A 25,841-nucleotide genomic window follows, 5' to 3' on the forward strand; every position below is an offset into this window, starting at 1 on the left:
TGATTGTTTCCTTTGCTATGCAGAAGCTTTTTAATTTTATGCTATATCATTTGTCTATTTTTGTTTTTGTTGCCTGTGCTTTCAAGGTCATATTCAAAAAAATATTTGTCCACAACAATGCTGTAGAGCTTTCCCTCTATGTTTTCTTTTAGAAGTTTTACAACTTTAGTTCTTATATTTAATTCTTTAATCGATTTTGAATTGATGGATCATATGTGCTATGAGATACAATTTCATTCTTCTCCCTGTGGATAACCAGTTTTCCTAACATCATTTATTGGAGAGATAATCCTTTCCCCGTGGTGTGTTCTTGGCATGTTTTTTTTTTTTTTTTTTTTTAATCTATTAACTGTAAATGTGTAGGTTTCTTTCTGGGCTATCATATTCCATTTGTTGATGTGTCTGTTTTTATGCCAGTACCATGCTGTTTTGATTTAAATGGCTTTGCAATATATTTTGGAATCAGGGAGTGTGAAACATCTAGCTTTGTTCTTTTTGCTCAAGATTGTTTTGGTTATTTGGGGTCTTTTGTAGTTCCATATGAATTTAAGGGTAGTTTTTTGTATTTCTGTAAAAAATAACAACATTGTGATAGGGTTGGTTTTGAATGCGTATATCACTTTGAGTAGTAAGGACATTTTCTCAATATTAATTCTTCTGATCTATGGACACAGGATACCTTTATATTTATTTGTGTTTTCTTCCATTCCTTTTGTTAGTTTATTTTTATTTTTATTTTTTTTTTTATCATTTTCAGTATATAGGTCTTTTACCTTCTTGGTTAAATTTATATCCAACTATTTTACTATTTTGGTTCCTATGGCAAGTGGGCTTGTTTACTTAATTTCCTTTTCTGCAGACAGTTCATTATCAGTACAGGGAAACACTACTGATTTTTATATGTTGATTTTATGTCCTGCGATTTTAGTGAATTCTTTTATCACTTCTAACGGTTTTTTGGTGGAGTCTTTAGAGTTTTCTACAGATGAAATCATGTCATCAACAAATACAGACAATTTTACTTGTTTTTCTATTAAAATGCTTTTTATTTCTTTCTCTTGCCTAATTGCTCTGGCTAGGACTTCCAGTACTATGATGAAAAGCGGTGGTAAGAATGCACATTCTTATTTTGTTAATCTGATCTTAGAGGAAAAGATTTCAACTTTTCACAATTGAATATGACATTAGCTATGGATTTGTCATATATGGCCTTTATGGTATTGAGGTACATTCCCTCTCTGCTTAATTGGTTGAGGGTTTTTACATGAAGCGTGTTAAATTTTGTCAAATGATTTTTCTGCATCTATTGAGATATGGTTTTTATCTTTCATTTTATTAATGTAGTCTACCATACTTATTGATTTGTGTGTATTGAATTGCATCCCAGGGATAAATCCCACTTGATCATGGTGAATGATTCTTTTAATGTATGGTTGAATTTGGTTTGCTAATATTTTGTTGTGGATTTTTGCATCTGTATTTTTCAGGGATACTGGCCTGTAATTTTCTTGTCCCTTTTCTGGCTTTGGTATCAGTGTGATGCTTGCTTCATAAAATTAGCTTGGAAGTTTTATTACTGATTGTTTTTCTACTAAAGACTCCTTATTCATTATTGGTCTGTTTAGATTTTCTATTTCTTTATGATCTTGGTAGGTTGTATGTGTCTAGGAATACAGCTATTTCTTTTAAGTTATTCATTTTATTGGCATATAATTGTTCATAGTAGTTTCTTATAATCCTTTGTATTTTTGTGATATTGATTGTAATGTCTCCTCTCTCATTTCTGATTTTATCTATTTGAGTTTTCTCTTTTTCCTTAGTCTAGTTAAGAGTTTGTTGATTTTGTTTTTAGTTTTTTCAATAAACCAACTCTTAGTTCTATTCATTTTTCCTATTGTTTTTCTCATCTCTATTTCATTTATTTCTGCTTTTATCTTTGTTATTTCCTTTCTTCTGCAAACTTTGGGCTTGATTTATTACCCTTTTTCTAACATCTTTTGGTGTATCAGTAGATTTTTTATTTGAAATCTTTCCTGTGTTTTGATACAGACATTCATTGCTATACATTTCCCTCAGGACTGCTTTTGCTGCATCCCACATGTTTTAGTACATTGTGTTTTGACTTTTGTTTGTCTCAAGTTATTTTTTAACTTCCTTTTTATTTCTCCTTTATCCCATTGGTTGTTTAGGCGCATTTTGTTTCATTTCTGCATATGTGCATGTTTTCCAAGATATTTTCTGTTTTTAGATTTCTACCTTTATGCCGTTGTAACCCAAAAAGATACTTGATATGATTTCAATTTTCTCAAAGTTTTTAAGACTTATCTTGTAGCTGAGCATATCCTTCCTGGAAAATGTTCTATGTGTACTTGAGAAGGATGTGTATTCTGCTGCTGTTGGATAGAACGTTCTGTATATGTCTGTTAGGTCCATTTGGTCAAAAGCATAATTCAAGGCCAATTTTTGAAGTTTATTTTCTGTTTAAATGAGCTGTCCACAGTTGAAATTAAGGTATTGAGTTTCTTACTATTATTGTATTGCAGTCTTTCTCTTTCTTCATTTAATAATTGCCTTACGTATTTAAGTGCTCTAATGTTGGGTGCCTATGTATCTACAATTGTTATACCCTTTTAGTGAATGGACTCTTCATTATACTGTGATCTTTCTTGTCTCTTTTTATAGTTTTTGACTGAAAGTCTATTTTGTCTGATATAAGTACAGCTATCCCTGCTCTCTGTTGGTTTTCGTTTGTATGGAATATCTTCGTTCATCCTTTCCCTTCTAGTCTATATGTGTCCTTATTAGTAAATCTCTTGAAGGCAGCACATAGCTGAATTTTTAAAAACCCATTTAACCTTTAAACGTCTTTTGATCGGAGACATATTGTAAATATGTCTTACATAATATTTTATGTAATGATAAATATTAATCATTACATAAATATATCTTGATTAATCTATTTACATCAAGGTAATTATTGGTAGAGAAGCACATGCTGTTGCCATTTTGTAACTTATTTTCTGTGTTTTTTGTTACTTTTTTCTCTGTTGGTATCTTCCTTTGTGTTTTGATGGCTTTCTTTGGTGCTACGCTTTGAATCTTTTGTATTTGTGTTTTGCACAACCACTACACGTTTATGTTTTGTGGTTACTATGAGGCTTCCATAAAACACTTGTAACAGGCTATTTAAGCTAATAACAACTTTATATACAAAAACTACACTTCCATTTCCTCTCCCCTACCTTTTATGGTTTTGATGTCAAATTTTACATTTGTTGTAGTTTCTATTTGTTAATGATTTATTACAGCTAGGTTTCTTGTTATTAGTTTTGTCTATTAACTTTCATAGTAATGATAAATGGCTTTATATACCACCCTGACATTATTAGAGAATTATGAATATGACTATGTATTACCTACTACCATTGAATTTTTTACTTTCATATTTTTTGTTATTAATTAGCAGGCATTCATTTCAGTTTAAATAATTCCCTTTAGCAATTCTTAAAAGTAGACCACGTGGTGATGAACTCCCTTAGCTTTTGTTTGTCTGGGAAAGTTTTAATTTCCCTCTCATTTCTGAAGAACAGCTTTGCTTTGTCGGCAGTTTCTTTGGGTTTTCTTCCTTCAGAACTGAATATATCGTCCCACTCTCTCATGGCTGATAGAGAAATCCACTGACAGCAATATTAAGACTTTCTTGAACATGGTAAGTTTCTCATCTCTTGCTACTTTCAGTATTCTTTCTTTATCTTTGAATTTTTGACAATTTGATTATGATGTATCTCGGTAAACCCCTTTTGGGTTGAATTTGATTAGCAACATCTGAGTGTCCTATGCATGAATATTGTCTTTCCCTAGATTTGGGAAATTTTCAGCCAGTATTCCCTTAAATACGCTTTCTGACTTCTTTTTTCTTCCATCTTCTAAAATTCCTATTATGTGATTCTGAGTTCCCTTGAAGGTGTTCCATAACTATAAGTCTTTTTCATTCTTTTTCTTTTTGCTCCTCTGACTAGATAATTTCAAATGTCATCTTTGATATCGCTGATGCTTTCTTCTGCTTAATCAAATCTGCTGTTGATATTACAGTTCAGGTATTACATTCTTTATCTGTAGGATTTCTTTATTTTTCAAATAACCACACTTCAAGGAGAAGGATTTCTATTTAAAATTTTTTTTTTCTGTTTCTCTATTAAACTTTTCATTTTGTTTGGGAATTGTTTTTAACATTTATTTTATTTTTTATACATATTTTCTTGTGGTTTCCTAAACTACTTTAAGAGGATCATTCTGAAGTTTTTTCAGTCATTTCTTAGATCTTTACTTCCAATTTCATTATGATAGCTTTATTAGTTTCTTTTAGTGGTGTCATATTTCCTTGATTTTTCATAATCATTGGTCCTTGCATTGGTGCCTATGCAGTTGAGGAAACAGCCACCTGTTTTGGTCTTTGTAGATGATCTTTGGTGGTAGCAGACCTTCACTATTTAGTCTAGTCTGGGATTCCAGGTGGGCTAGTTGGTAGCAATCCCAGATAAGCAGACTTTGGTGTTGAGTTTTCTAGGTGGGCTTGGCTGTTTTCTGTGCACTGAGGTCAAGTGGAATTGCTTTCTGTGCTTCACGTTCCAGTGAGACCACTTTCTGAACTCTATTCTAAGGTTGAGTGGCTGGCTGGGCTCTGGGATTGCCTCTGATCAGGCAAAGCTGCAGACTGTCTTCCCAAATAGTCTGCAACTTTGCCTGATCCGAGACAGTCACAGAGCAATACCCTTCTGTCTTCCATTCACCCACAATATGAAGGAATTGCTTAATTAACTAAAAGGGCACTCAAATGCCCTACATCTGGCTGAGAAATACTGTTGTTAGAATGTGTAGTTCAGCAGGACAACATGCCAGGCTGTGAGGCAAAGTGAGTTCTCTGGGATTGCTACTTAGCAATTTGGGGTGGGCAGGGGCAGAAGCTAGGCTACACAGATGTGTGTGGGCTTGATCTTACTTCCGGGACGGGGATAGCCCTAAGCAGAGCATTGAGGCTTGATTGGGTTGCCACTCACCTTCTGGGTCTGGGTGGGGCCAGCTGCTCCCTCTGCAGATAATTGCTGACCTGTGCTTGCCTTCTGGCCCGGGGAAGGCTGCAGGAAAGTGCTGGGGCCCGGCTGGGTCACCATGCTTGGAGATTATTAATTAAAATATTTAATGACTGAAAACGTCAGAATTAAAGTGAGTTATTTATTATTTATTCTACTAACTTTTTCTATATATTTTTCTAATTTCTAAAAATGTAATGCAAAAACAGCCTTGGCGTAAACAGACTTCATCTTAAATAAATAATAGTTACATTTAATGTAACAGCATTTTATGACCTTCAGCTAAGCAAATCCTTGACACAAGTCAAAATTATAATGAAGGGCAGTAGGAAAATCTCTTCTGTATTGGCCTAGGGCACCGAGATATGAGTTTTGACAACATTGCTGTGACCTCCTGTTAGTAGGACTTGCGCCTTGAATAACATTTCCATTGGTGGTTTAAGACAATCTAACTCGGCCAGGTGCGGTGGCTCAAGCCTGTAATCCCAGCACTTTGGGAGGCCGAGGCAGGTGGATCACGAGGTCAGGAGATCGAGACCATCCTGGCTAACATGGTGAAACCCAGTCTCTACTAAAAAAATACAAAAAACTAGCTGGGTGAGGTGGCAGGCGCCTGTAGTCCCAGCTACTCGGGAGGCTGAGGCAGGAGAAAGGTGTAAACCCGGGAGGCGGAGCTTGCAGTGAGCTGAGATCCGGCCACTGCACTCCAGCCTGGGCGACAGAGCGAAACTCCGTCTCAAAAAAAAAAAAAAAAGACAATCTAACTTATGCCACATTCTCTTGCCACACTTCTGGCATGGCTGCTGGGTTGATTTTAAGCCCTATGTGGCATGGAAGCTTTTGTTTGTTTGTTTGTTTGTTTTAGTGATAGGATCTAATTCTGCTGCCTAGGTTGGAGCGCAGTGGTGTAATCACAGCTCACTGCAGTCTTGAACTTCTGGGCTCAAGTGATCCTCCAGCCTCAGCATCTCAAGTAGTTAGGACTACAGGCAAACACCACTGCACCCAGCTAATTTTAAAATTTTTTGGTAGAGAAAGGGTTTCACTATGTTGCTCAGGCTGGTTTCGAACTCATGGTTTCAACCAATCCTCCTGCCTTGGCCTTCCACAGTGCTGGTATTAGAGGTGTGAGCCATCATGCCAACCACAAAGAGGTTTGTTTTTTGAGATGGAATCTCTGTCTTTGTTGCTTAGGCTGGAGTGCACTGGCACAATCTTGGCTCACTGCAACCTCCACCTCCTGGGTTCAAGCTATTTTTGTGCCTCAGCCTCTCGAGTAGCAGAGATTACAGGTGTGGGCCACCACACCCAGCGAATTTTTGTATTTTTAGCAGAAATGGGGTTTCACCATGTTGGCCAAGCTGGTCTCGAACTCCTGACCTCAGGCGATCCACCTGCTTTGGCCTCTCAAAGTGCTGGGATTACAGGTGTGAGCCATCATGCCAACCACAAAGAAGTTTTGTACCTGTACCTGATACTTTTTCTCATTTCCTGGTTCTTGTAACTGGCACCTGTTGACATCCTGTGGGCCTAGTGCTGTGGAGAACTGGTGAGCATGGTGAGACTGGCTAGATACAAAGATGAATGTGTTTCTAAATAAAGAAGAAGGTAATTTAATGAGCTTCTAGATAGGAAGCAGATAATTTAGATTATATTTCTCAAAACTGTTTCCGGGGTTGAAACATTGGCCTGTTTGATTATTCTCACTATGAACATTTCAGAACTCTGAAGATCTGGACAGCTTTCTAACACGTGTTCAAAACAATCATCTATATGCTGTCTAACCAACACTGAAACAGAGGAAGCATTACCTTCCTTGTTCAGAACAGAATATTGCCACAGCTCACAGTTGTTTTAGCTTTGGGACAGCCCCATTATATGACTGATTTATTCTGAGCTGGAAGGCAAGTCTTTTCACCAAAACTGAAATCAAGCCAGTTCTATTTTTGTTTGTGGAGTAGAATTTGTAACTTACGTTCATGATATTATATTTACTTCTGTTAAATGATAATTTGTTGTTTTTAGTTCATTCTACGTGTCAAGAGGTTGGAATTCTGATTTTGAATGCTGACATATTAGCCATCGCACGCAGGTTTGTGAGGCATGTAGATGAGATCAGCATGATATGTTCTCACTCAAGCCCCTGCTAAAACTACTGACCAGGCTAGCACCAGGGATAGAGTGCTCTGCTGTTGACTCCAGTTTGATCCTTCTAGTTGCATATGATTCATTCATCCGCAACGCAAGGTGCTGCTTAATTAACTAAAAGGGCACTCAAATGCCCTGTATCTGATCATTCAGCTCACAATCTACCTTTGGTTTAACAGAGAGATCATGGGAATATTTTTCAAATGACTCACTATAGCAAAGATACTCTGTGTCTGCTGTACTCCTCTGAACCTCTGGTCTATTCCATTGTGGGCAACCATGAGATTACCTTGATATGATTGTTGTTAGTAACCTGGCTGATATTAACCATCACTTCCTTTCCTAAGGGTTCATAAACCATCCGTTAAATAATTAATTCAAGACTTTCACTAGAAATTGACATCTAGCCCAGTATCAATAATTTCCATAATATACTCCAATATATACCTTAGTATACTCCATAATATACCTTAAAAGATAAATATTCATTAAAAAAATCTATCAATAGAATGTTGTTAGTTGATAACTGGGGCAAGAGACTGCAACTACACTTAACAGGAAAGAGCAGCATAGACAACAGAAACATAAAAGCAAACCGGATATTCAGTGAATGGTCACACTGAATGGCTCACTGTGATGGGAGTTGAGAGTTCTTGAGTGGTTTAATTAGGACTAGAATGGAAACAAAGGTTGTCGGTTGCTTATGATGGTTATGGGGACCTTGTTGATGTGTTTGAACTTTATGAGTGTGAGTCCTGATCCAGGACAGGACAGAAAGAAGTGGAAACAGGAAGAAGGTGGCAGATGCTAGTGGTATTTTCATGTAATAAAATGAAAGATTAAAAGCTTTGACTGGGAGTGTGTGTAAAATAGATGAGTAGAATATTTGGAGTCTTTCTGGCTCAACATATGTTCACAGTATTTACCAAGTTAGAGATAGTAGTAGTAAATTCAATTAGGGGCAGGAAAGCTGTGATGAATACAGACCTGGACACAATGAGTCTACGATAAGGACCATTAAAATGGACATGGAAAACCTGAAATGCACCAGGGAGAATGGGCCAGGGAGGAGAGTGAAAGAAATGCAGGTCTTTGGAGTCTTCCCAGACTAGGTAGTGGAAGCCCAGCTAGGAGCCCCACTGTGTTGCCCAAATCCAGGACGTACCATTCCCATAGAATAACACAGTGTGCATGATGCTCAGTAGCTGTACTGGTGGGTAGTATAAGAAATCGATAATATTGCAGTATAATAACTGTGTTCTTCTCCCTGTTTCACACATACCTTTAAAAGTCCTTTGCAGTGTCTTCAGCTTTTTTTTTTTTTTTTTTTTTTTTATGCCTCCATTTGTTTGAAGACTTACGGACACTATTCATCCAGATTCACAGTGGTGGATGTTCCTGTTTCCATATTCTGTTCATGACTGCTTCACATATGAGCAAAACCAAGAGTTCCCTGTGCAGCTGCATTAGCCTCTCTTTGTCCTATGAGGATGATCTGTAATTGTATTATTAGAATGGGTTTCCCATCATCCTTGGCATAAATTGCTTCTCCCTAATTTCTTTTCTTTGATGTTTCCTCTAAGTTCCATTTCATAAAGTCTTCATGGTACACACTAAGCCCCACTTACGTTTTTATGGGTAAAATGATGTATTATTCCCCATCCTCCCCTGTGGCTTAGGTGAGGTCTTAGGGATGGCTCTGTGTCCTCCCTCCATCACGTTCTCATGCGATTTATGACATGCCTCTTCCCCAAATTCTGATCTTTGTATGTTATCACTGCGTCCTCTGAAGCTTTATCTTTGAATGTCCCCCTGTGTTTTAAAACTTCCTTTGGAAAAGTTCCTGATTCTTGAGATCATCTAGTATATATTTAGCCTTGTATACCACCACCTCTTGGCCTTGTTTTGCTTCCTGTCCACAGCTGCCCTTCTCTGGCCGGTCTGTCCCCACCCTTAGTCTCCTTTCCAGCCTGCTGGAAATTCCTTCTTGGACCACAGGAAACACACTAGGGATGTGACGTGCGGGAATCCCAGCTTCTACCAGTAGGCAGGCAAAGTGGAAGGGAAATTCTTCAATCAGAAAATGAAACTCAGAACCAGAAAAAAATGAGATGATTCTCAGTGCTCTCACTTACCAGCTTTGTCAGAGAGAGAGAAAAGCCACTCACGTTCCAGAACCTCTGTTTATATAAGTATTTATTTATAAGTATGTATCTGTTTATATATGTAAATATATACTATATATTATATACGTGTGTATATATATGTATGTGTGTGTGTATATATATATGTGTGTGTATGTATACACAGACACATTAAAAATTCATTTTGGTGTCAGCCCTTAGAACACTACATGTCTTCTAGAATACTCTGAGGGCTCCACTTCACGCATGCTCTGGGAAGTCCTATGTTAAATAGCTCTTTAGGGGCTGATCAGGTTTGGAGGTTCGACTCTCTTATTTTTGCACATAATGCAATTGTATTAGAAAATGCCTCTTGTTTCAAATATACAAGCACAGTTTTTGAACACAATGTCTTCCTAGCTTGTGGGATACCCTTATCTTGGATTGACCTTCTTCCTCCCTGTTCAAATTTGTAAGATTTTCCTTTAGGTATGTATTTCATACAGTTTTTCTATGGCAAAAATTATCTGCTTAAAATATCTTTTGGATTAGAATGGAGAACTCCTCTCTATGACAAGGAGCAACCGAATTGTAGTGGATGAAGTTTACGTCTATCACCAGGGCACATACGTATGTGATTACACTCAGTCGGATACTGCAAGTTCGTGGACGGTCAGAGCTGTTGTTCAAGTAAGAACCATTGGTAAGTGAGATTTTTATCTCAAGATTGAGATCTGAGAGCCAAATTAAAATTATCTTCTTTTGACATACTTAGTTTTTCCTCTTAGGGAAAAAAAAGGATAGTCATACACTTGTAATCACGTAAAACCTTTCATGTGGGCAAACATCAAAGTTGCCATCCCCCAAGGAAGGATAAGGTATGAAACAGGTTCAAATTCTCACAAGTTGGGTTGTCCATGAATACGTCCCTGATTTGCTTTTGTAATAAATTTTAAAAATGTATTAAACATTTCACACAGAGAAATATTGTGACATCCAGGTACCTATCACCAGTTTTAACCATGTTACAATTTTCCCACATGCTTAAAATCATGATTTTTTTTTCTTCAAAGAAACAAAACATTGCAAAGACAACTTGAGGTCTATGATCCTATTCTCTTCCAGGCCTTTGTTTCTGCAGTATAGTCACATCTTGTCATTTATATCATTTCCATTTATGTTTTTATACTTTTTCTACATACGTATGCATCTATTAATAAAATAGAATATTGTTTTGAGTTATGAAATATGTTTGTGTCATAAACACTTGGTATTATATTAAATTATTGGTCTGTCAATTTACACACCCATTAGCAGAAAATGCCCTTTATTCCCAAATAATATTTGGTGTTATCAGACTTTATGACTGGTGTTAAGTGGAGCTTCTTTTTTGTTTGTTGTTTTCTACTCCATAGTATACTTCCCTGGCTAATATGAGGTTGAGCAGCTTGCTATATGTTTTGTGGTTCATTGACTTTCTTCTGCAACTTGTCTATTTTTGCCCTAACCTTTCCCTTGGGTCATTCTGACTAGATCCGCAAGTATCAGCTTGAATCAACTATGTGATAGAATTAATTTAAATGTGGCCTAAGAAGTCAAAACATAAAAGAGCCAGTCACTCATGCTTTATATCAAAGAGCTACAGAGTGGTTGACGTAGCTCTTAGTTAAGATATTAATCTTCTTTTATTACAAGATACAAACCACACGGAGCACCCCAAGACCAAGTGAAACCCTCCTGCTCATTGCACCCTCTAGCATTCAGAATTATTTTATATTACTTTAGATTAGATCTTACATCGATTTCATTTTATATTATTAGATTGCTCCTTGAAAGAGAAGTTAGAATGTGAATACCCCACTCGCACCACTTTTCCCCTCCAAGTGATGTGTAATTGTACTTTTATTCAGCCATCACTCAGCTCCTCAAATTCTTCATGGCATAATCTGCTTTTCTCTCACCCAAGGGACACCTTGCAACATCTGTTGCACCTCTTTCAGTCAAGCCCTCTCTGTCATCATCCCTGTCTTCATCATTTAGTCATTCATTCTCGCATTTATTCATTTCCACACAAATATTTACTGAACACCTAATATGTGTCAGGCTTGGAGCTAAGGCTGCAAGAATGAGTGCCCGGATGCTTCTGGCCTCCAAGAGCTTTCCATTTTGGGAAGAAGAAAAAGGTGAAGCAAGTATTACAATACAGTGCAGTGAGAGAAAGGAACACTATGGGCACATGGAGGCTCACCAGACCCAACCTGGGGAAGCCCGCTCCAAGTGAGAACTGACGGATGAGGACACACCAGCTCAGTAAGGGTGGGGGAGCTTCCATTCCAGACTGAGGCAGCAGCAAGCTGATGTCCAGGAGATAAAGGAGAGCATCTGGGAGCAGGACTGACATCACACTCTTCTAATACGTGTGAGGTGTTATGAAAGAACAATGGGAAGGCATTGAGGGTTTTAAGTGGGAGAATGTCATGACTGAATTTGTATTCAAGATAGATCACCTTGTTTGCTGGGTTGGAAGTGGGTTTTTAAGAGCAAGAATGGAGGCAGGGAGAAGAGTTAGGAAGTTCTGTGGTCAAGCAGGCAGTTGCTGATGGGGATCTGAACTAGGGAGTGGTAGAGGGAATGGAGAGAAGTGGATGACTTTGGAAATGTTCAGGAGGTACATCTAAAGGATTTGGTGTTCGGGAGCAAGGAAGAAGGAAAGCAGGTGTCATGGATACAAGCCAGCCTTTGAGCTGGTCAAGGAGGGAATCTGCTGACAGAGCACATCAATACAGAGGATGAGAACAGGCACAGTCATGGAGCAGCAGACTTGACTCATGGTTAAACTATGCCTCTGCTTGTGCTGTAAATAGACCTAGTAGAGGTGATGAGAAGTGGCTGGACTTGTAAGTCAACAGAGCATGATGATGGTTTTTACGTAAAAGGTAGGAGAAAGAGAAGAATCAAGGATGTTTTTGTTTTCTGCCCTGGATAAGTTAGGGAATGGTGGCACCATTTAACGAGACTCAAAAAGCTGAAGGGAAAGAGCATTTGAAGAGCAGATTAAGTATTAGGCTTAAAAGGACTTAGTCATCCAAGGCATGATGACAAGTAGGTATTTGGACAAGCCAGTCTGGAGAAGTTAGGGCTGGAGATGTGAATGTGAAGATGGTCAATTTTTACATAATATCTGAAGCCAAAGAACTGAATGAGATCACCTAGGAAGTGAGTATAGAGACAGAAGGGCCTAGAGCTGAACCCGGGAATGCTTGAAGAGGTGGAAAAAAGGAAGACAATCCTCAAAGGGGATGGGAACATATATCAGCAAGTGAATATCAGTGGAAGGGTGGCGAGAAGAGCAACAAAGAAAGTGAAATTGATGAGGTAGGAAAGACATAATCTCAGGCACCAAGACCTTTCATAGGGAAGAGGCCTAGAGGGTAAACTTAATACCCAGGGGTATCAGGAGGAGTGAAAGAACACCAGGAGAGGACTAATAGTTAAAAGAGACACAGAGGAAGGGACAGGCACAGAGAAGCGAATATAGTGGTTGAAGGTAAGCAGTAGAGTACAGGCACATGGAACCAAAAGAAGAGAGGGTTTCAAAGAGAGCATGGCCAACAGTGTCCAATGCTGCTAAGAGGTAAAGTAGATGAAACTTGATTATGCCCAATGGATTTAGGTGCATGGGTGGCACTGGTGAGTTTGGCTAAAGCAGTTTCAGTGGAATGATGGCGGCGGAAATCAGGTTCCATAGGAGGTGAGCGGGTGGAGGGAATTAGCACAGAGAACTGCCTTTCAAGAATTTGGCTGGGAAGGAAGGAGAATAAGTGAAGCTGGGGATATAAGGCAAGGAGCGTTTTCTCTTTTTTAGGATGATGAGACTGAGCATGAATAAATGTTGATGAGAAGAAGCCCAGAGAAAGAGAGAGAGAAGGAAAGAGAGACAAGTTAAAAATACAGGACTGAGATGGTGCAAAGGGGAGAAGGAGGATTCTGAGAAGTAAAAGTAGATTATGTCAACAGCAAAGACCCTGAATTTTTCTTTATCCAGAAAAAGACACAGCTTTAGGAGGAAGTTTGACAGTGGAGGCGTATTTGAAAGTTTGTGGCAAGAAGTTGATTGATAAAATTGTTAATTAAGGACTGGACTCTTTATTTTGAAATAAACCATGAGTTAAAGGATGGAGAGGTGGACTCAGATATGCTTGACTTGCACAGTTTCTCGGGCAGATTCTCCTTTTGGTTCGATTACTCAGCCAGATGGCACCACAAAGAAATCTCGTAGGAAAAGACAGGGATAGGAGCTCAAGTCTGCAAGGGGCAGGATTAGTATGAAAGAAAATACATGCAGGAGGATATGGATCAATTAACAACTAATGTTCTACCAGCACCCACAACCTGATGTGGCAGTCATTCTAGGGGGCAAACTTTTTACATGGAAACCGGAATTCCTAAACTTACAGATAATAGGTAAAATTTGAAGACAGAACCCTAAGACGTTTAGATCAAAGTGTGGCTGTGCACCCAAATCTTCATCAGGCAGGCCTTCAGACTTCTCAATGCAAATAATAATCTTTGTTTTCATCTTCCAGTGGGAGACACTAAACTCAAACCAGATATTCTGGATCCTGTCGAGAGCACACTGGAAGTAGAACTTGGTAAGCTGGGCCTCATCGCCTTTGAATGACATTGTGCTGCTGGGAGCAGGTCTAAGTGTGATAGAAGGAAAACAGCATTGGGATTTCTAGTCAAACAGAATTGGGTGTGAATTTTAACTTAGCCATTGACTAGTTTTGTGACCTCGCACAGTTACTTCATCCTTTAAGCCTCAGTACTTAAATCTGCAAATAGCTATCATAAAACTGACCCTAAAAGATTATATTGCGGGCTGGGCGTGGTGGCTCATGCCTGTAATCCCAGCACTTTGGGAGGCTGAGGTGGGTAGATCACTTGAGGTGAGGAGTTTGAGACCAGCCTGGCCAACATGGTGAAACCCATCTCTACAAAAACTACAAAAATTAGCCGGGTGTGGAGGTGGGTGCCTGTAATCCCAGCTACTCAGGATGATGAGGCAGAGGAATCACCTGAACCTGGGAGGCGGAGGTTACAGTGAGCCGAGATTGCGCCATTGCACTCCATCCTGGGTGACAGAGCGAGATTCCATCTCAAAGAAAAAAAATATATTCAGAAATAATGGGACAATGTATGTTAAGTAGCTGGAGCATAAAACATGATCAATAGATTTTTATCCTTTCTTAACTTCCCCCAGGAACAGGTAGTTTTGTATATGTTGGTTAGATCTATCAGTTATGACTACAAATTCACCAACCTGAGTAACATTAACTCTTACGAATATGACATTTAGTCTGGCCTTTAAGAGAACTGCAGTAGAATTCTACAACCCCTGCTCAAACAATTTGTATTTCAAAGTAGTGTCTTCTTTGGGGTTGAGGAGAAATCGACTTCCCTGTGGTCTCATTTTATTTTGTCAACTTCAATAACATCTCTGTCTTTCTACACAGACAAATAAGAATTGTTGTATTTAAAATAAAATGCTGTTTTTCTTTTAATAATATAAATACTTTCTAAAATGCTACTAAAAGATTTATTATTTTAGAAAGAAATGTAAAACTACATATTATGATATAAGATCACTAGGTGGCAGGAGTGGTGTGTTCTGAATCTAGAAATAGCACTAGCTATATGCTCAACATCATAGGAGTGGAAGGAAGGAGGAAAGAAGGAGGAAAAAATTAGATTAATTCAAATAGTCAAGTTACATATGTATTAGTGAATTATCAGGTATTACCAGTGGAAAAACGTTAAGGTACGAAGATGAGTTTTCAAATGGAGCTCCTAATCATTTCATGGTTAAATATGAGGTTTGAGGCAGAGCATATCCGAATATTCCTCATGGAAAAAAATGGGTAGAAAAAAGTTAGTCTCGTAATATGCATGTCCATCCATAGTGAATTATTCAGAAAAGTTGCTTAATATCAAAATAATTTTTTATTTAAACCACGTGCTACAATAACATTATGATTTTTACTTAATGAACAAATACTGGATAGTAAAATTGTCTTTATGGACACACCTTGTGCTTCAATAGTAGTGTAGAAGATGGGGCTGATCTCAGAAACTCCTCATTTTCTTAGTTTTTCTTAGTGTCTCCCTCAATCCACATAAGAACCCTTAGTGATATAATCATGGTCATCTTCATTTTAAGAACATACGGTCATAGGGTTGAGATAGAAGGATTGCCCATTAGAACAAATGTACCTGGTTTTATGCATTTCTGAAGGAGAGATGTGTAGACGTTTCATTATTTCTGGCACACATATTCTACCTGCAAACCTGACTGTATCAGGAAACAGCTCCTGGCGACATCTTCCTCCCAAACAGGACAAAGTGTTCTCACCAGCTTCCTTCTTGTTTTCTCTGGCCTCTTCATTTTCAGGAAAGCCTTTAACTATTAGCTGCAAAGCACGATTTGGCTTTGAAAGGGTCTTTAACCCTGTCATGAAATGGTACATCAAAGATTCTGACCTAGAGTGGGAAGTCTCAGTACCTGAGGCAAAAAGGTAAGAAAAAACCTCACGGATTCTGTTCTCTGCAATTCAGAAGAGACGCTTTTACCTTTAGAAACGTCTCAAATAAACAGTCGATGGTGTAACCACGAGCACCGACTAGTGGTGAAAATAAAAGTACAGAAATGCAAAGTGCAAAGGGCCATTGAATGACATATTCAAGTTATTTTAAACCTCAATTTGTAGACACAGTTTGACATGGCTGCTCTCAAAGTTAAGCTCTTGAGCAGACAGGTGTACTGACCCAGACTGCTTGGAGATAAGTAATACGTCCAAGAAATGGGAGGAAATGCTGCCTACCCTCACTCTGTGTTTCACCTGTGCCTCCCGTTTAGAGAGTGGTGGATCCAGGGATCCAGATGTGTGGGGTAATGAACAGTCTGGGAAACATCCAGGGGAAACGGCATCATAATAATAAGTCTGACAAAAATATGTGAAGTGAAGAATACCTGAAGCAACGTAACCCTGAAAAAGAGGATCACAGGAAGGCTCTCTGTCTTGAAATCCTTGGAGGGCTCTCTGCTTGAAGTCCTTGGGAGCTATTATGCTGTTTGAGAAATTTGACTTGGTTTCTTGCTCTCTGGGGCACAGAACCCAGATCAGTGGTTAGAATTTACTGGTGAGATATTTTGGCCAGTAGAAAACCCTAGCTATTTGGAGCTATCCAATCACAACAAAAGTTGACCTCCAGTCCCCAGAAGGATCAAAGGGCCTGGATCCAATGATGTCCAATTAGACATATCTCTAAAGGATGCATTCCCTGATTTTTCCAAGATGTGACCCAGAGTAAGAGTCTATGCATTAAGCACCTTCTTCTGATACTTAATAGACATCAATAAGCAAATGCAATATCATTTTGAAAAGCATACGTCATTACAACAAAAGTACAGAACAGGTTTTGGTCACAACAATAAAATTTAGCAAGAATTTCTAAGATCAGGAAGGTCATTGGGGCCCATCTTAAGCTGATATTGCACTAGAATTCACAGTAAGAGAGTGTAGTCAAGAGAGTATGCTTTGACATCACCCACCCTTGGGTTTAAACCCATTTTCTATCTAGTGGCAACATGACCCTTAGCCCCTGTGAGCCTACATCACCCCATTGATAATCTATGGATGATAACCTGCACTTTGCAAGCTCACTGGGAGGGGTGGTTACAGCAGAGGTGTTGTGCCTATCAGAATGTGTGACAGGTAGGAAGCACTCAGTGAATAGGAGCTGGCACCGTGGTCTCAGAGCAACACAGCCTAAAACATCTTTCACAAACACAAGATTTCTTAACACAAAGATGGATTGTAGATTGGTAACTTCAGAGAACTCAAATTGTGAATAAATGCCAAGACTCCCAACTTCCTGGGTGGAGCAGCGTGGCACAAGCCCAGGAATCAGGCTGCCCACTGCCTGCGGTGTGGTCTGGGGCTGCTCACGCACCTTCTCTGCCGTGTCCTTGTCGCTGGCCAAGGCCATTATGATCCTATTATACTCTAGGGCTCCCGGGAGGTGAGAAATGGAGGGCATTAAAGTCAATATTTGGTGCACAGAAGAAGTCCATATTTGGTACACATAGTAAACCTTCAGTAGGAGTTGGTCATTTTAAATATTTTTCTTAAGGTATTGTTATTATCTATTCTCAAGGGGAATTCTTAGAGTAAGGACGGCCAGATGAGTCTCACAAGTAAGTAATGACTTAGCGTGAATGCTTAGAAGAGTCAATAATTGAGTCAAGAATGAGCCCTTTTTGACCGTCTTACGTTCTCGTGGTATCTTCTTGTACAATTGATCTCACGGTTCTCTAAACGTCAAACTGTTGGCTGCTTATACGCGTTCCAAATGCTACAAATGGGTGCCAATGTATGTTGCTGAATGGAGCGGTATTTTTTTCTCCTTTCTCAGTATTAAATCCACTTTAAAGGATGAAATCATTGAGCGTAATATCATCTTGGAAAAAGTCACTCACCGTGATCTTCGCAGGAAGTTTGTTTGCTTTGTCCAGAACTCCATTGGAAACACAACCCAGTCTGTCCAACTGAAGGAAAAGAGAGGAGGTAAGCCCAGAAGGCTGCCCAGGACGCATGAAACTGCTTCCACTTGAGAGGGGAGGAGTTTTCCTAGAGAATAATAATAATGATAACAGCGATTACATTTTCTAGATGACAGACACTGTTCTAAGCACTTTCCTTGTGTCAATCCACTTAATACCTTGACCAAAGCCACACAACTAGTAAACTGCATATGATTGGTTTAGAGCTAGTTCTTTTAAGTAATACTCTGCGTTTGGGAGGCTGTGTTGGAAAAGCAACTCTTTCATGAACTCATTCATTCATGCATTCATTCTACAGTAGCTACAGGGTGTGCCCAGAGTGGCAGGCATTGTGCTAAGACCTATCTCCCTTTCCAATTTTTCTTTCCTGGCTTCCAAATGCAGAGGACACGATGGGTTCATGTTCTGATGAACGGAGAATGGAAGAGAGAAGGAGTAATCTTGTTCATTGTTCAAAATGGTGTGTGTATATCATGGATATATATATTTTTTTAAAAGCTGGAGTAGAAATTCTAAGTAAGGAATAGCATTTAAATTTCTTTAAAAAGATGCCCAGAGATGAAATTGATATCATTCATTCCTTTAATTAATAGATAACTATAGTTATAAGCAGGTTTGAATGTTTCTGAGGCTTAAACAAGACGAAGTGTGTTCTGGCCTGTAGTAAACGCTCTGTTAAGGGGGTTTTCCCCTATGGGAGTATGCAGGAGATCCCTCATGTCAGGTAAGCCAGATGGGACTCCTGGTCTCAGGAAATGTAGGCTGCAGTAGGAATGATAATACAGGAAAATAACTTACATTATGCAACGAGAGAGATGTAAATGGATTATGTGGAAGTTTACGAGGGTAAAAAAATAAAATGAATATGCTAAGTTTCCTAGGCCATCCTGATCAGGAACTGCCCATTCCCCTGGGGTCTGTAGTGTTTATTGTAAGACGGTACTCAAAATGTGATTTTTTAAAATTTTATTTTAATAGGTTTTGGGGGTACAGGTGGTTTTTGGTTGCATGGATAAGTTCTTTATCTAAAATCTTTAGATTTTTGAGATTTTGGCATACCTGTCACCCGAGCAGTGTACACTGTACCCAGTGTGTAGTCTTCTATCTCTCACTCCCCTCCCACCCTTCTCCCTCCTTCTCCAAAGTCCATTGTATTATTCTTAGGCCTTTGTGTCCTCAAAGCTTAGCTCCCGCTTATAAGTGGAAATACACGATGTTTTGTTTTTTATTCCTGAGTTACTTCACTTAGAATAATGGTATCCACCATCTTGGCTAACAAGGTGAAACCCCGTCTCTACTGAAAATACAAAAAAAATTAGCCGGGGGTGGTCGCAGACTCCTGTAGTTCCAGCTACTCGGGAGGCTGAAGCAGGAGAATGGCGTGAACCCGGGAGGCGGAGCTTGCAGTGAGCCAAGATTGCGCCACTGCACTCCAGCCTGGGCGACAGAGAAAGACTCCGTCTCAAAAAAAAAAAAAAAAAAGAATGGTCTCCAACTCCATCCAGGTTGCTGCAGATGCCATTATTTTGTTCCTTTTTACGGCTGAGTAGTATTCCATGGTGTGATTTAAGAGGTTTCCAGATTCACAGAAACTGCTGCTAGTGGCAAGGATTTTGATAAAATAATAGAGCTGGAAAAGGTGCTGGGTGGGCCATAGCGCCGGCCTGAACATGGTGGTGGTCCAATCCCACTGACTCTGTGTCTTTTCATACTGGCCCTGTCTCCACAGTGGTGCTCCTGTACATCCTGCTTGGCACCATTGGGACCCTGGTGGCCGTGCTGGTGGCGAGTGCCCTCCTCTACAGGCACTGGATTGAAATAGTGCTGCTGTACCGGACCTACCAGAGCAAGGACGAGACGCTGGGGGGTAAGGTTACCTCCACGTGCGGCCCTCTGACTTTTCCTCTCGGAATTGACTTGGAGCAGGACAACAGAAAATACCATCACTACCCCTTGGCTTTGTTTCCTCAGAGTTACCTTATAAAAGAATTTCAAATGTCCCCTGCCAGCCAGGGCAGAGCATAAAGAAGGAGCTGAAGAAAGAAATGTCCCCATGGATAAAGTCATGCCCCTGAGGTTTTGAGGCCTTCCTCCAGGTCTAGTGACCTCACACGGAGGAAGGCTGGAGAAACAATTATTTTTTTCATTCCAGTTGCCAGGGATCTTGTAGGCAATGCTATTGTGAAACATGTTGAACTTAAAAACAATCCCTGTATAACCAACCTAAAGTAATAGGGCACATGACTGAACATCTCTGTGCCTTTGTTTCCTCATCTATAGAACAGGATTGTCATAGCACCAATTGCAAAGGATGCTGTGAGGGCTCATTGATGTATTTTTAAGACACATTAAGTCTGTATTTATTTATTTATTTATTTATTTATTTATTTATTTTGAGATGGAGCCTTGCTCTGTCTCCCGGGCTGGAGTGCGGTGGCACCACCTCAGTTCACTGCAATCTCTGCCTCCCAGGTTCAAGCAATACCTCAGCCTCCTGAGTAGCCAGGATTACAGGCATGTACTACCACGCCCAGCTATTATTTGTGTTTTTAGTGGAGACTGCTGGGTTTCACCATGTTGGCCAGGCTGGTTTCGAACTCCTGACCTCAAGTGATCTGCCACCTTGGCCTCCCAAAGTGCTGGGATTACAGGCGTGAGCCACTGTGCCCAGCCACATTAAGTATTTAGAATGGCGCCCAGCACATGGTAAATGCTCAGCATGTGCCAGGCTACGGCTGTTTCTTGAGGACTAGAGTGTTTGCCTGCCATGTGCGTTAGCTACTTTAGTGGTTACAGCAATCCTACCAGCCAGGCAGAGACAGAAAGTCATGTGCCTAAAACTGAACCACTGGAAGGCGCTAGAGTTTGGGATTTGGGCACAGGTTGTCTGGCTTAAGAGATCTCATTAGCTGTTACCTCAGTTAGCCTCATCTGTAAAATGAGGGCTTTGAAGATGGTGGGAATGCCCCCAGAAGTGAGAAGTCCTGTAAAATGCAAGCACTATTACTATGAATGACGTGCCTGTCAATATTTGAGGCAGGATAATCATGTTCATTGATGTTTGCTTCTTTGGAATAGAAGCGTTGCTTCTGTTTTTTTTCTAGTCCTGGAAATCTCTAAGGTTAGAAGGTTTGCAGTTTTAGTAAATGACTCTGTCACTTAAAAAAAGCAGAATCCCTTTCTGCTGGATTTCAGGGATAATTATCTACCTTACTGGGAGGGCCCTCCAAACTCCAGTGCTTTCCCAAACTAGGAATTCAGTGAGGAGTTGTCAGATCCCTAGGGGAAGAAAAGGTGAATAAAGACTGGCATGGGAGGCTGGGTGTGGTGGCTCATACCTGTAATCCCAGCACTTTGGGAGGCCAAAGTGGGAGGAATGCTTGAGCTCAGGAGTTTGAGACCAGTCTGGGCAACATGGTGAAACCTGCCTCTACAAGAAATTTTTCAAAGTTAGCTGGGCGTGGTGGTGCCCCCCTGTAGTTCCAGCTACTTAGGAGGCTGAGGTGGGAGAATCACCTGAGCCCAGGAAGTCAAGGCTGCAGTGAACCATGATTACATCACTGCACTCCAGCCTGGATGACAGAGTGAGACCCTATCTCAAAAAATAATAAAAATAAAAATAAAAATAAAAAAGTGGCCAGGAGCGGTGGCTCACATCTATAATCCCAGCACTTTGGAAAGCCCAGGCAGGCAGATCACTTGATGTCAGGAGTTTAAGATCAACCTGGCCAACATGGTGCAACCCGATCCTTACTAAAAATACAAAATGTAGCCAGGCTTGGTGGCAGGCACCTGTAATCCCAGATACTCAGGGGGCTGAGGCAGGAGAATCACTTGAACCTGGGAAGTGGAGGTTGTAGTGAGCTGAGATCACGCCACTGCACTCCAGCCTGGGTGACAGAACACGACTCCGTCTCAAAAAAAAGAAAAAAAGAAATGTATCAGTCACATCTTTCTTTAGACTAGCTATTGAGAATACACACTAGAAATCCTTACGCCCAATGTTTTTAAGATTTATTTTAATAGCTTTTTTGAATGAAGCAAATTATGTAATCAATGTCTTAAAATGCTACTTACCTTAAGATTCTGGAACTTGTGTAGAAGAGTCAGTCAATCGGGAAACATTTACTTGTGTCCTTTCTCTTTCTACTTTGCAAAGACAATGTTTTAGTGATCAGATCTGGAGGCAGAATCCAGTTTTCAAGCACAGGGATGCAGCGCCCTCTGTTGGCCAATCTAACATTTTTAAGCAAAATGACTGCTTTGAAGTTAATGCCGAGTAACCAAAATTTCAGAGCTGTAGAATGTTAGAATTCTGGAAGACGTCAGAGATCATCTAATACTCCACTCTCTAATTTTATGACTAAATAAATGTAGTTTCCAGGTTATAGAAAAATTATAGTTTGTTGGGATTTCACATGATATGGAAGGAATAGAGGCAACTATGGTGTGTTACACATTTAAACAGCACAGCACCTAGCTGCCAGCCATGCTCCACAAGTCTCGTCCTTCCTACATGAGCAATGAGGTGCTTCATAGGTTAGTTTCCCAAACTCAGCTCTTTGGCATCCTCCTCTATTGATTCTGGGACCTTCCTTTTTGGTACCTGGTACTTCCATCCACTGAGGCATCTTTTTAGGTTCACCTTGAACATGGTGTACTGCTAAACAGCACCAGCAATCAGTGCTATTGTTTGCCATTTTGTAACAATACTTTGACAGGGATTGTGGGAACTGCTGGAATACGAATCTGATGTATCCCATTCCAAAGCCTGTGAGTTAAGTGTTGGGATTTTCTACTTCTTCCAGTTAGTTCCTTAGTCTCAGTAATCATGTGCATTTATAAAGTATGCATATGAAAATATAGGATATTTTCAAGGTCTCATGTCTCTGTTGACTGTATTATTTTACATATTATGTAAATCATTATTTTATAATACAGTCAACAGAGGCATATGAGACCTTGAAAATATCGTATAACAAGTTCTATACATACAGTTTTCCATCTAGAATAGAGGGGAATGGACATTTATCTTGAACCTCCTGTGAGTCAGGCACCAAGAAATTCATGTACATTATCTCATGAAACCCTTAAAACAGCCTGCCTAGGAGTTATGATTGTCTCTATTTTACATATGGGGATTCACATATCGGCGTATGTGCCATCAACTCTCCGAGGAAGTACTATTTCTCCTTGGATACAATGTGCTGGGTGTTAGCAGCACTTTGCTTACTGGATATCATCATGTTGGATGGGGCAGACTCCTGTTTGATGTGTGACTAATGAGACAGAAACACTGCAGGTGCAAAGAAGGCTCAGAGAAACTCCTGAGTGCATGTGATTTAATCAAAGAATGCCTCAGTCGTTTGATCTAACCTCGGTGAAAATGCAAAAGTGCTTCATAAATCAGAATTCAATTTGGGGTGAACAATCAATACCACTCAGTGGTATGATTTTGAAATGAATTTTTAAAATCAATTTAGTAAGTATCCCAAATCTTATTTCTTATTCATTTACCATATGTTTCAAGCATATGTATGTGTACCATGATAGTAAAAAAAAAAAGTAAATGACTTATGTTTTTATAATGTTTCCTATTCTTCAGATAAAAAGGATTTCGATGCTTTCGTATCCTATGCAAAATGGAGCTCTTTTCCAAGTGAAGTCACTTCATCTCTGAGTGAAGAACACTTGGCCCTGAGCCTGTTTCCTGATGTTTTAGAAGACAAATATGGATATAACTTGTGTTTGCTTGAAAGAGATGTGGCTCCAGGAGGAGGTAAGTCCAACATGTCAAGAAAAACTACAATGCAAAAAGGGCGGTTCAATGCAATCTCCAAGTCTTTTTTGTCCTTCTTTCTTTTGGAATATAGATCTGGGAGATTACATGAGGTTAGAACATCTTGGGCAACAATACAGAAACTATATGTTCCAGAGATGTGCTCCATTATCAAACATATCCATCTGCAGGAGAAAACAATGATATGGGGCCAAAGATACCTCTCCTGGCTTCGCAGCTGAAGGTGGTCTTGGTCACCCCAATTTAGTGGCCCCTCTGATTTCTGTGACTCTGCCTCCCACAAAGCTCTCTCAGCACCGGTCAAGCAGACTTCTCAGGCCTGGGCCAAGCCCTGGACACTCTGAGAGGTTCAGATCTCAGCCTGTCCTGCTGGCCTCCTCCTCCTCAGATATCCCCACCAAGGAACCTGGGATGTTCCATGGCTCCCATTATCCCAGCTTACCTAGTTCCAGTTGGCTTTGTTCCTAGAGGAATTGCCAATTGGGGGAGACTGAACACAAAGCAGGGAATGTAAAGGTGAGAGTCACTAGACACTGCAGCGTATCTCCAACTGGCAATAGAGCTGATACAGTGTAAGTAGTAGAGTAAACATGTCTCCCTTCCTCCTTATGTAAGAGAATCCATTGCAAGGACCTCTCTGACTCAAGGTTTAACAATATCAGTTGCAAATAATCAAATGTTTTATTTCCAGTGTATGCAGAAGACATTGTGAGTATTATTAAGAGAAGCAGAAGAGGAATATTTATCTTGAGCCCCAACTACGTCAACGGACCCAGTATCTTTGAACTGCAAGCAGCAGTGAATCTTGCCTTGGATGATCAAACACTGAAACTCATTTTAATTAAGTTCTGTTACTTTCAAGAGCCAGAGTCTCTACCTCATCTTGTGAAAAAAGCTCTCAGGGTTTTGCCCACAGTTACTTGGAGAGGCTTAAAATCAGTTCCTCCCAATTCTAGATTCTGGACCAAAATGCGCTATCACATGCCTGTGAAAAACTCTCAGGGATTCACGTGGAACCAGCTCAGAATTACCTCTAGGATTTTTCAGTGGAAAGGATTCAGTAGAACAGAAACCACTGGGAGGAGCTCCCAGCCTAAGGAATGGTGAAATGAGCCCTGGCGCCCCCTCCCGGCCAGTCCCTGGGATAGAGATTTTGCTGGACAGAACTCACATCTCTGTGTGTGTGTGTGTTCAGGCTGATAGGAAATTCAGAGTCTCCTGCCAGCGGTGAGCAAGCTTGATGGACAATGGAATGGGATTGAGACTGTGCTTTAGAGCCTTTGATCTCCTGGACTGGACAGAGGGCAAGTGAATTCTTGAGACCTTGGATACTTTCAGTACACAACAACCCTAAGATTTCCCAGTGGTCTGAGCAGAATCAGAAAACACAGCTACTTCTGCCTTATGGCTAGGGACTTTCATGTCTACCATGTATTGTACATATGACTTTATGTATACTTGCAATCAAATAAATATTATTTTACTAGAAAGAGTGATTTGTTTTTTTTTTTTTCTTTCTTTTTTTTTTTTTTGAGACAGAGTCTCATTCTGTCACCCAGACTGGAATGCATGTTCTTGGCTCACTGCAACCTCTGCCCCCTGGGTTCAAGCAATTCTCCAGCCTCAGCCTCCCTTGTAACTGGGATTACACGCATGCACTACCATGCCCGGCTAATTTTTGTATTTTTAGTAGAGACGGGGTTTCACCATGTTGGCCAGGCTGGTCTCGAACTCCTGACCTCAGGAGAACCGCCCACCTCAGCCTCCTGAAGTGCTGGGATTACAGGCGTCAGCCATCACGTCTGGCCTTAGAAACAAAGAATTTCTGTAAAGAAGACAATTCTTACTCCATGGTCAGCCAACAACTCTGGAGCACAGAAAGCATAAAAGGTAAAGACTAACAGGACCCAGAATAGACAGGGCTAGGATTGGTTTCTACTGTGTCCTTATGCGAAGTACCCACACTGGGTGGATGAACTAGAGGAAGAATCCCTTTTTTGGGGGGCAGCTGCAGCCTGTGCCAGGATATAGGCTTGGAAAGAAGAGTAGAGTTAATT

General features: G+C 40.1%; 1 protein-coding gene across 1 annotated transcript in view; it reads left to right on the plus strand.

Annotated features, from left to right (window-relative positions):
* IL18RAP (interleukin 18 receptor accessory protein) overlaps window positions 1–25,274 on the plus strand; it is a 33,182-nt gene extending 7,908 nt beyond the window's left edge. The window contains exons 7-13 of the mRNA XM_010356563.2: window positions 9,914–10,064; window positions 13,948–14,013; window positions 15,813–15,936; window positions 17,837–17,988; window positions 19,714–19,851; window positions 23,590–23,763; window positions 24,476–25,274. Coding sequence (XP_010354865.2) covers window positions 9,914–10,064; window positions 13,948–14,013; window positions 15,813–15,936; window positions 17,837–17,988; window positions 19,714–19,851; window positions 23,590–23,763; window positions 24,476–24,891 — 1,221 coding nt within the window. The 3' untranslated portion in view covers window positions 24,892–25,274. The remainder of the gene's footprint in view (window positions 1–9,913; window positions 10,065–13,947; window positions 14,014–15,812; window positions 15,937–17,836; window positions 17,989–19,713; window positions 19,852–23,589; window positions 23,764–24,475) is intronic.
* The last annotated feature ends 567 nt before the right edge of the window (window positions 25,275–25,841 follow it).

Source organism: Rhinopithecus roxellana, chromosome 17 (assembly GCF_007565055.1).
Source record: "Rhinopithecus roxellana isolate Shanxi Qingling chromosome 17, ASM756505v1, whole genome shotgun sequence".
Taxonomy (NCBI): Eukaryota; Metazoa; Chordata; class Mammalia; order Primates; family Cercopithecidae; genus Rhinopithecus; species Rhinopithecus roxellana.